Here is an 11979-nt window from a genome sequence, read left to right as displayed (position 1 = left end):
GATAGTCTCTACACCCCCATTCAAGCCTTTGCAAGCCCTGGGAGAGAATCCCCAAATCAGCTTTGGAGTCATGTCAGGCCCTTGTGAGAGAGTCCCCTATAACAACCATTGTAGCTACGGCAGATCCTGAGAGTCTCTACACCACCATTCAAGCCTTTGTAAGCCCTGGGAGAGAGTCCTCCAAATCAGCTTCAGAGTCATGTCAGGCCCTTGTGAGAGAGTCTCCTATAACAACCATTGTAGCTACAGCAGATCCTGAGAGAGAGTCTCTACACCCCCATTCAAGCCTTTGTAAGCCCTGGGAGAGAGTCCCCCAAATCAGCTTCAGAGTCATGTCAGGCCCTTGTGAGAGAGTCTCCTATAACAACCATTGTAGCTACAGCAGATCCTGAGAGAGAGTCTCTACACCCCCATTCAAGCCTTTGTAAGCCCTGGGAGAGAGTCCTCCAAATCATCTTTAGAGTAATGTCAGGCCTTTGTGAGAGAGTCCCCTATAACAACCATTGTAGCTACGGCAAATCCTGAGAGATAGTCTCTACACCCCCATTCAAGCCTTTGCAAGCCCTGGGAGAGAATCCCCAAATCAGCTTTGGAGTCATGTCAGGCCCTTGTGAGAGAGTCCCCTATAACAACCATTGTAGCTACGGCAGATCCTGAGAGTCTCTACACCACCATTCAAGCCTTTGTAAGCCCTGGGAGAGAGTCCTCCAAATCAGCTTCAGAGTCATGTCAGGCCCTTGTGAGAGAGTCCCCTGTAACAACCATTGTAGCTACAGCAGATCCTGAGAGAGAGTCTCTACACCACCATTCAAGCCTTTGTAAGCGCTGGGAGAGAGTCCCCCAAATCAGCTTCAGAGTCATGTCAGTCCCTTGTGAGAGAGTCCCCTACAACAACCATTGTAGCTACGGCATATGCTGAGAGAGAGTCTCTACACCCCCATTCAAGCCTTTGTAAGCCCTGGGAGAGAGTCCCCCAAATCAGCTTCAGAGTCATGTCAGTCCCTTGTGAGAGAGTCCCCTACAACAACCATTGTAGCTACAGCAGATCCTGAGAGAGTCTCTACACCACCATTCAAGCCTTTGTAAGCCCTGGGAGAGAGTCCCCCAAATCAGCTTTGGAGCCATGGCAGCCCCTGGCGGAGAGTCCCCTACAACAACCATTGTTGGAGCGATCGCAGTTCAAACGGAACGTAATGTACATGAGACATGACGTCATAATGCATTGTACAGGCGAGCTTATTTAAAACGTGACGTCACGCACACAGGCGCGAGGGTATTTAAATCGCGACGTCATCACGCACAGACACCGTGGCGTTTAAACCGGAGCATCGCGCATTATAGACGGGCGTTTTAAATCTTGACTTAAAGCTTTCGTGACTGTAGGTAATTCATATTCTTTGGGGTCTTTCGGTAAAGTCACGTAGATAGGTTCAAAGGAAAATAACAAACAAAATCTACGACGTCTCGATCGCAAGACACAAGCGGTCGTTTTAACTCAGGACCGCTTGTGTCTTGCGATCGAAACGTTCGTAGATTTAGTTTGTTATTTTTCTTTGAACCTATCCACGTGACTTCACCGAAAGACCCCAAAAGAATATGGGTATTTTAAAGTCGACGTCATCACGCATTGTGCACGGGCGCGAGGGTATTTAAAACGACGTGACGTCATCGCGCACGATACACGGTTGGGGCTGCGTTGTTATCTCTACGTCATCACGCATCAAGCCGCAACGCGGGCGGTGTGCGCGATGACGTCACCGCGCCGTGTGTGTGTGTGCAGCGCGCGTTGACGTCAACCGTCAGAATAAAAGTCCCCTGGGAGTGCGTGCGTGAGTGATTGATGAGCGAGTGCGTGCGTGAGTGAGGGGCCGTCCATAAATGACGTCACGCGATTTTGAACGCTTTTTGACCCCCTCCCTGTCACACGTCACAAAAAGTCAGACCCCCCCCTCCTCAAATATGACGTCACAAAGCTCTGCCCCCTCCCCCCCAAAAAAGCATATTTCCATTTAGAAAATAAAACACGCTTCAAATCGCTTTAAACTATTGTCATTGTAGTGCGTATTTAATGTGGCGCTGCACTCTGATGTTGTAGGAGACAACATTTATTAAAAAGTCTATTTAATTAAGTAGAACGTGTTGTCTACATTTATTTAAAGTTGCGCATTTTGATGTGACGTCACATTTCTCAAACCCCCTCCCCCCCCCAGCCTAGGTGCGTGACGTCATTTACGGACGGCCTCTGAGTGCGTGAGTGTGCGAGTACGCGCTTGGCTGAGCGCGTGCGTGCGCGTGTGCGTGAGTCAGTGTGCGCGCGCGTGCGTGTGCGTGTGCTTGCGTGCGCGTGCGTGTCCTTGCGTGCGTGTGCGTGTGCTTGCGTGCGCGTGAGTCAGTGAGTGCGTGCGTGCGCGTGCGTGCTTGCGTGCGCGCGCCACCGCGGTGCGGGGTGGGAGAATCTAAATCCCTGAGTCACTTGTTCGCCGACGACGATATTTGAAGCGGAGTGGCCGATTATAAAATTTTTATTTTTATTTATTTTAAAACAAAAGCAACGCTCTGTCTCCAAGCATGGCCACGGGCGGAGTGTAAGTAACTCATTAACGTGTTTTTTTTTTGGGGGGGGTGGTGGTGGTGGTGGAGGGGAGTTGTGTTTCTTACATTTCAGAGTTTTATATATTTTAAACAACAACAAATGTAATTGAATAGAGACTAGGCCGCAGGTCGCAGCTCTCGTCCAAAAACTAGGTTTAAAGAGTTCAACGCCCTCGTTATTTTGTGATCGTTTTAATACGTCCGGGGAGAGAGTCGAGTGGGGAGTGGGGGTGGTTGTGTTTTTTTTAAATCTCACATTCTCAAAACAAATAAAACATTTTTTTTTTTAAAACAGACAAATAAACCCAAACTTACCTTGCGCGTGAGGCCGTGAAAGTGTCGAGTCACGCCTCGTGAACCGTTAACGCGGCAGCGGCGGCGTCTTTTTTTTTTACAACACATTGCGAAGGGGGAACGACTCGCGTTTACGACGCCTCTATTGCTGTGTTTAGGTCCGCTGCGAAACGTCGTCCTTAACAATCGTCGACGTCGTGGGGTTTTCACTCTTTTTCACCAGCCACCACCACCAGCCACCACCACCAACCACCATCCACAACTAACGCGTGCTGTGAAGTAGCAACTAGTATACTGGTGGATTCTTTCGGTAAAGTCACGTAGGTATATATTTTTTATTTTTCCCACCGACGTCGATGACTTTGCTACCGAAAGAACCCAACCGAGTGTTGGGATTCCTGCAGTCACGAAAGCTTAAAATCTTCAAATAGTAACTAATAGGGCACCGTTTTTGTTTTTAGTGACAACGTTACTCCGATACTAGGCCGTAATTATAATATATTAGGGGGAGGGGACACATCCCCCCCCCCGCAATATTCAAATATGCTCAAAATGCCCCCCCCCCCCAATATATTGCTATAAAATAGATTTCTGTTTATATGATTGTGGTTATGGTTGTACTTTATAAATCCCTAATCTCTGCCATTACATACAATGAAACGAGACAAGGTAAAAAAGAAAACATACAATACCACTATTAGACATTATTGTTAAAAATAAATACGAGTCCATCCCATGTGTTGATGAATTTTTTTTATATTTTAGGCAGGAAATTATTTTAAAATTTAGATTTTTTTCTGTGGGGGGGGGGGGGGGGGGTGGGCGGGGGGACCCCCAAACCCCCTGGAAGATTTGGTCCCCCCCAATGTTCACTCCATGACTACGGCCTTGCTCCGACATCGCTGTCAAAACCCATACGGTTTATAACCCCCTATTCTTGTAACGGGGAAATTGAGTTTTTAGGTCCCATACGGTGTACAGCCGTTTCAATACGGGCAAAAAATGGAAACAATACAATATAAAATATATAAAACAATCAAATTCTCACGACGTTTCGACTGCAACACTAGCAATCATCATCACCTGTGAAAACCACAGCAAGAAAATTGGAAAAAAGTGGCGTTTTTTTAACGTTAGCACCACGGAGAGCGAATTGGCATTTATTCAGATGGACGGGTCTATCTATGTTCGGAAAAGAGGAGGGGGGAGACGAAAATAATGGATGCGGTCTGAAAGCCACCGTAAGCATGAACAATCAAGACCCGAAATGGTTTATCAAATCCTTCCAGTGATTGCTAAGCCAGAATCCATCTTCTCGGTTGAAATTGTCTCTGTGTTTGTATATGTGGATAGCCTCATGAACGAATCTCATGGTAGCCAGATGGCTTGCAGATAACCTCTGTCTTGCAGAAGTCAATGTCATGTGAGCCTACTGAATTATAACAGTGATCTGCCACGCCCGAGGTGTTGGTCCTACCGTGTTTTAGGTCTGCTTTGTGTTCACGGATGCGGTCCGAGACATGTCGTTTGGTTTCTCCAATGTAACTACTACCACAGAGGCAACTTAGTTTGTAGACGCCATGGTACTGTATGTCTGGAATCACATCTTTTACAGACGGAACCAGATCACGGATTTTATGTAATGTGTTGAATCGGACCTGGATCTTGTGTTCATTCAAGATTTTGGAGATCTTTTTTGTGATCCCCGCAATGTAGGGTAAAGTGATGGTTTTTAATGGCTCCTCAAGAGGGTCCTTCTTCATGGTTGAAGTGATAGCTTTGCGGATTGTGTAGTCGGAGTAACCATTCGCCTTAAGAGCTTGGTGTACGTGCTTGAGTTCACTGGCTATGTGTTCCTGGTCGGATATGCATTGGGCTGTATGGTGCAGAGTCTTGATGAGGGAATTCTTCTGGGATGGATGGTGGTGGGAATCCGGTTTCAAGTAAGCATCCGTATGGGTAGCTTTCCTGTAGACAGAGTGGCTCATTGAACCATCAGATCTCTTTTTTATTAGGACATCCAAAAAAGGTAGCTTTCCATCTTTTTCGACTTCCATGGTAAATCTGATGGCTGGGTGTATGGAATTCATGTGGTCAAGGAATTGGTTTAGAGCAGGCCGGCCATGTGGCCAGATGACAAAAGTGTCATCCACGTACCTCTTCCATAAGGTTGGGCGCAGAGTGGCAGTCTGGATGGCGTCAGTCTCAAATTTCTCCATGAAAATGTTGGCTACAACCGGAGATAGGGGGGAGCCCATTGGGGTGCCCTCAGTTTGTTTGTAGAAAGTTCCATTCCAAGTGAAGTATGTATTGGTTAAGCAGTGTCTCACCAGGGGGGGTACCTCAGTGTTTAGTCCTTGATGAACCAAGTCTTCAATGATTGTGATGGTGTCAGGTACAGGAACTTTGGTGAATAAGGAAACTACGTAAAAACTGACAAGCAGGTCGTCTGGAGACAGGGAAATACCCTTGATTGTCGATACCAGGTGAGTAGAATTTTGTACCGCAGAGGTGGTTTTTCCAGTGAAAGGCCGCAGGATTTCAGACCGAAAACGAGCCAGTTTGTAAGTGGGGGAGTTGATAGTTGAGACGATGGGACGAAGGGGTGTATCTACTCTATGTATTTTTGGTAAGCCGTATAATCTTGGTGGCCTGGCAGCAGAAGGTTTCAACGAGAACTGTTTGGTTTGATCAATTAATGCGGTTGAATTAGAAATTATTTTGTTGGTTTGTATGACGAGGCTGTTGGTGGGATCTCTTTTTATTTTTGTATAGCTGCCATCATTGAGTAATTCTTGAATTTTGTTATATTCTATTTTATCCATGATGACAGTGGCATTGCCCTTGTCGGCTGAGAGGATGACAATGTCATCCCTCTTTTTTAATTTATATAATTCGAAACGCTCATCGTTGCTGAGGTTGCTAGCTGGCATCTTAGCGTTTTTGAGGGTTGCAGCGATTTCAGATCTTGCTACGTCTGCAGCGATGTTGACCCAGGCCCTTGAGAGCCACGTCTACTTGGGCAATGATATTAACTGGTATGTGTTTAGGTGTGACTGCAAAGTTTAGCCCTTTAGCTAAAACTGATTTCAGACCATCGGAAATAGAACTGTTACTGCGATTAATTACGACTTTGTTAACGTCTAACTTTTTGGTGTGTGGGTCCGGTCTATTGTTGGAGAGGAGGTTAAATTTGGAAATCAGGTTGTCCTTACATTTGGTCGACTTAGTGGCAGCTAATGAGGCAGTCATATTGTCTACATGTTCCCAATCCGATGTGATTAAAATCACGAGAGGGTATTGCACAAAGAAGGTCACTGCATAGCGCACGCTTTCAGATGCACTTCGGCGACCGTCTGGAACGCTCTTCCGTCCGATATGAACAAGCCACTGGAGCTATGCACTTTTTAATCTAGATTTAATACGCTTTTCTTAACTGATTTTTGTTTTTAGTTTGTTGTCCGATTGGCATGGTTGGCAATGTACGGTGCGAATGAGGTTCTACATACATACTAATACTCTTTAGTTGTACTAATTTGTTGAATCAGTCTGCAGTTCAGTATACACTATTTTATAATTGTCATAAAGAGGTAGGGTAGTTTTTTCACACTTTTCCCTGTGAACCGGGGCCACCTAAGTTCGATTCCGGGCTGCGGCACATTAGTGTTGATCGAAACCTTGAACTGGTCTCTGGGCCCCTCTGAGCTGCCTTCTGCTGTACCTCACACATACCCACAGCCTTTAACATCTTACACCAGTCCTGCACGGTGGTCACCCATACAATCATTAGCCAGTCTCAACCCTGCTTTCTGAGTTCTGATGAGATAGGGCGCATTCCATGTGATTTAGTCATTTTGTTGGGATGTTGAAATTTTGACTGAGTTTGGTCCATTTGCGCGAACTGCCCTGCTGTCTTTTTATACCAACAAACGATCGCGGCCGTGCCCTCATGTTTCCCGTGCGTCTTCCCCCATATGCGTCTCTGCCACCCAGTGATGTGTCGACGGCAATCTTGAAGCAGAAGCAGAGGCCCAACCGCCTGGTGGTGGACGAGGCCATCAATGAGGACAACAGCGTGGTGTCGCTGTCTCAGGTGACGATCCCTCGCTCGCACTTCTTTGTTCTGGCATGTGGCCGGATTTTGTGTGAAAAGCGTCGAGCTTTGTGAACCACGTAACAGCTTCGGGTGGGTTTTTGTTGATACACTCGAGGTTTTTTATGAATTGTCGCACCCCTGCTCGGCTGCAGATGACTACCACAGAACGCAGTGAGGAGGAGCCAGAAGAGATAACGCCGTTGACGCGCCTCGCAATATCGCACTTGGTGATGAAATCATGCCGGCCTTGTCGGATGGATGCCTGTTGATGTCTCCCTGGCATGCCGTTGGCTGGTGTTGTGGCAATGATGATGTAATCCCTCGCAAGAGCTCTCGCGAGAGTAAGAGTTACGATCTCGTCATGACTCCCATATTTACGTTGACATATGATCCGTTTTCCCTTATGGTGTTTAGGATCAAAATACAATTGTAGCTTGCTGGACTTAAAACTAATCTGAATATTCTGTACTCTGGCTTCAGGTGAGTGGCAGTGATTTGGTTGAAATTAAGAGAAACCATGACCCAGAGCTTGATCTCAGGGTCTCAGATGTGCTGGCACAAGCATCAGTCCCCTATGATACTGATTTCCTTGCCTAAAACACATACCCTCAGAGATGTTGACTCATCGTGTGAGCACTTCATGTCCCTGCATTGAAACCCATACCCTCAGAGGTGCTGATTCCTTCCCCTAAAGCACCCGGCTCCTGGACTGAAATCTGTAACCTCAGAGATGCCGACTCAGTATCTCTCGTAGACATCAGCTCCCGGAGAGAGAGAAAGAGTGATGCCTAGCCGCCTCCCCCCCCCCCCCCACCAGAGTTAAAAGTTGATGGCAGGTTGCTTAAACACTCGATGGTGTCCCCGCATAGCCCAAGATGGACGAGCTGCAGCTGTTCCGCGGGGACACCGTGATGCTGAAGGGCAAGAAGCGGCGCGAGACGGTGTGCATCGTGCTCTCCGACGACACGTGCTCTGACGAGAAGATCCGCATGAACCGCGTCGTGCGCAACAACCTGCGCGTGCGTCTGGGCGATGTGGTCAGGTGCGTTTTGCGCGTGCCTGCGCGAGGTTGCGCACCTGTGCGTGTGTCTGTGGTGGTGCATCGGCCAGTCGGCTCAGTCGGTTACCCCATGGCACTTGGGTCTGTGCCGTGACCTGCTGCAAAGGGGCGTTCGACACTTCATGTGGCCTCAACGGGCGCATAGTCTGGCTCAAGCGCCGTGGTGACGTCGCGGCCACTTAGTGGCGAATGGCGGTTGTTGTTGTGGGGAGCAATAGCTTTGCGCTTGGCACACTGCACTACGAACCCGGTGACCCGAGTTCGATTCCCGCTCACGGCCAACACCAGTGACGATTATCTGAACCGGTCCTGGGCCTCCTCCCCTAGGTCGACTCAGCCTCAAATGAGTACCTACCGTGATGTGTAAACATCGCGACTGGGAAGACAAAGGTGGTTTGGCGTGGTGCTGGCCACCCACCCCCTCGTGTGCCGTGCCAGCCTTCGTAGGTGCTCGCATACAGGACTTGCCTCAACATTCTGTTAAGGCTTCTTCGGGGGATCTTTGTGTGTGGAGCGATGCTCATAACAATGAGCAGAGTGCCAGGTGACTAAAACACAGAAAGTTGAGTGTGGTGCACAGTTGGTGGCATCTGTCATCTCCATCAACCCATAATACCTGGGTCCTGTAACATCCTGCCAGCGAGCCTTTGACAACTCCACGTGGCCTCAAGGCGCATCTAGCCTGGCACAAGCGCTATGGTGACTTTACCGCCATTTGGCGACGAACGGTCGTTTGTGTGTGGTACAGTGGAGCGGGAGCATAGCAGCGTAATGCACTACAAACCCAGCTGCCCTGTGCTCGTGTTCTGGTATCTATTCAAAATCTTAAATCAAATTGTTTGTTCAACGTCGTCGTGAATGTCGTGTCCACCGTTTGCTTTAGGGGTCATGTCAACCCCTTATTACAAATATGAAGAGAAAAAAACATCCAATTCTTACGCATTATTTAATGGCTGCTGTGTTGTGTCCACATCGCGTGCGTGCATGCAGCATCCAGGCCTGCCCGGACGTCAAGTACGGCAAGCGAGTGCACGTGCTGCCCATTGACGACACGGTGGAGGGCATCACGGGAAACCTGTTTGAGGTCTACCTCAAGCCGTACTTCCTGGAGGCCTACCGGCCTGTACGCAAAGGTGGGGCATCTCTTGCCTCCTCTCCGTGACAACCCTGTGAAACGGGTGTTTTTGCCAGCCCCCAGAACAGCCCAGTTCTGGTGGCCAAGCGGCAGGTTCTGGGCTCTCATTCACCCCCATCGCTGCGTAATCTCTGAGCTTTGACCATTCAGCATTCTGCTTTCTCTGCCACTTACACCTCCCTAGCCGCAAGCAGCCGTGTGACCAACTTGCCGTGGATAAACCACCACATCTTGTCACATCTCCCGAAGCCAAGCTGTGTTGAAATGGATGGGAGGCTGCCTGGCAATACCAGGTGTGATGTGTGCGTGGGGCTGCTACGTGGGCAGGCGATGGCAGCGTAGCGAATGGATTGCATCTACCTGTGCGGAGCTCTGAGTCTTAACTCACCATCCATATAAGGAGGTTTCCCCCAGGTACTCTGGTTTTTGCCCACAAGCTCTCCTGAGAAAATAATCTTGAGGCTCGGTGAAGTTTTCCAGGGCACATTAATGTTATTATCACTTAAGTGGTGATAATGAGACTGGAAGAGCACACCTCAATGGTCGGGTGCCTACTTTCTAACGGTTGAGGGGTCTGCAGAAGGAAAGAAAAAGTGGCAAGGTATAGTGGCATCGATGTAATTTAATGTTATTTCCCTTTTAGCTTGAGGTTACTCAATGGACAATCAATATTTCTCCTTTGGTTACCCAGAAATCCTAAACTAAGCTAAATACTTAGTTTTAAGCATGATGCACTAATTTGGATCTTTGGCCAACTTCCAACTGAATAGCTTCCTTTCCATGTTGGAAGAAAACAAAGTACGCATGCGAGCGCATCATTACCAGAGGTAATGGTTGCCCTGCACACGCAGGAGCAGGAGGCTGTCACAAGGCTACAGGGGCTGACGTCCACTCGCATGTAACATCGACAGGCTTGCTTATTTTTCTCTTATATCTGGCGCTCGAACTGTACGACGGTCAAAAGCATTCGCACAATGAAGAAAAAATTCACAGAAGGTCTGCACAGATGGGCTCCGGAACCCACTTGATTTACTGCCATCTCTCCGGCCACCCTGAGCGTTCAGGAGCTTCACTAATTTTGCCCGACTCGCCAAACCTTCACTTTCGAAGCGCTGGACCACAGGCTGTGCGCGCAACCGCACCCGACACGAGGGGGAGTGAAAAAAACGTCTGCGACAGACGCGTCTGTCACCTGTTGCGGATGTCTTCGGTTCAGGCGCCCCTCCGGCCGTCCCGGTTTGTTAACCGTCGCCCTCATCATCATCATCATCACGATTCACGGGCAGATAGCCCGTGGGTGTCCACCGCTGTTTGCCTTGGTTGCAAACTTCCTGTTTGTGCTCTTGACTAGTTTGTACACCTCCCCCGGTCTTGTATTCTCCAGCGTAGGGTTCAGTGTCGCGACATTGCTTTTCTAGATATTCCTGATGATCCTTTCTTGCCCCGATATCTCATTGCATAGCTTTTTGTACTCAGTCGCCATTTCATCCTATCCTGTTATCTTTAGCCTTATTTTTTTCTCTTTTCTTGTGCTCGTTCCAAGGTATTCTCGGCTGTCCGTTCTCTTTTGGGTTTCACACGGTGGACTTTCAAGATTCTGTGACGTGATTTGAAAAAAAAGAGTGAGCCACGTGTGTGTGCCGGTGTCACGGTCCAGTCTTGCCAAAACTACTTAATTGGAAAACCAAAGCAACATTGCCTCCGACTGGCACGCTCATGCCCACTTTGCCGGCCAGTGCTGCATTCGCCTTTTTGCCACACAGGGACAGCTGTCATCGGGGTGGTTCCCCCTAGGCTAAAAAAACTGCGAGACATTTGTTACGATACGGCCGCAATATTGTTATTGTTGAGGGACCGATGCTCAGAAAACCCATACGGATAGCCTGTGTGATGATGTTCCTACTTGACTGTACTGCGCGGCACCTTCGCAGGAGACATTTTCCTCGTTCGAGGCGGGATGCGTGCGGTGGAGTTCAAGGTGGTGGAGACAGACCCGAGCCCTTTCTGCATCGTAGCGCCGGACACTGTGATCCACTGTGAGGGCGAGCCCATCAATAGGGAGGTAAGTGGCCTAGGACGTCATTTGATGCAACATCACCGGCAATAACAAAGACAAAGATCCGATTAAGGCCGGCACGGTACGCATGGGGGTGGGTGACCAGCACCACGCCCAGCTGCCTTTGTCTCCCCAGTGGCGATGTTTAGACAGTGCACCAGGTACTCATTTAAGGCTGAGGCCCATGACTGGTTCAGATAATCATCACTGGTGTTTCGCCGTGAGCGGGAATTGGAACGCGGGTCACAGAGTTCGTAGTGCAGCGTGCTGTTTTGCTTGCACCGCTACCCCACCAACAACACCAACATTACCACCAACTGCATCGCCAACATCCATAACAACAACACTACCGTCAACAATACCAACAACACCACCACAACAACAACACCAACAGTAACAACATGATTTTTAAATACCGTACAGCCCTCTGCATCGCGACCAATAATTACAACAGCAACGCCAAAAATACCATAAACAGGCGAAGTGGGTGGTTTGAGGAGACGGCACGGGCCGCAATGCCACCAGTGATATCACCAGGAACAATAACACCACCAACAGCACCACCATCAACAACAACATCACTGCTGCAGCATCGCCACTTGAGTCAGGGTTTATAGACTCTGAGAACCTTGGAGCAGCTGGCTGAGTGCTTTGCATTGATGCTGAGGTATCCGATTGCTGGCTGTGTCGCTCTCTCTTACATGGGGGTTGGTGCTATTTATAGCAATACTGAGCCACACAGTTCA

The 11979-nt window shown here is 48.7% G+C and overlaps 1 protein-coding gene across 1 annotated transcript in view; it reads left to right on the top strand.

The window, feature by feature from the left end:
- The first annotated feature begins 2227 nt into the window (after nucleotides 1-2227).
- LOC116942284 (transitional endoplasmic reticulum ATPase-like) overlaps nucleotides 2228-11979 on the top strand; it is a 35065-nt gene continuing 25313 nt past the window's right edge. Inside the window, exons 1-5 of the mRNA XM_032953994.2 lie at nucleotides 2228-2585; nucleotides 6880-6979; nucleotides 7852-8024; nucleotides 9033-9175; nucleotides 11109-11239. Coding sequence (XP_032809885.2) covers nucleotides 2569-2585; nucleotides 6880-6979; nucleotides 7852-8024; nucleotides 9033-9175; nucleotides 11109-11239 — 564 coding nt within the window. The 5' untranslated portion in view covers nucleotides 2228-2568. The remainder of the gene's footprint in view (nucleotides 2586-6879; nucleotides 6980-7851; nucleotides 8025-9032; nucleotides 9176-11108; nucleotides 11240-11979) is intronic.

Source organism: Petromyzon marinus, chromosome 1 (assembly GCF_048934315.1).
Source record: "Petromyzon marinus isolate PM22_M1 ecotype Great Lakes invasive population chromosome 1, UKy_Petmar_22M1.pri1.0, whole genome shotgun sequence".
NCBI classification, from domain to species: Eukaryota; Metazoa; Chordata; class Hyperoartia; order Petromyzontiformes; family Petromyzontidae; genus Petromyzon; species Petromyzon marinus.
This window is presented reverse-complemented; position numbering and strand designations above follow the sequence as displayed.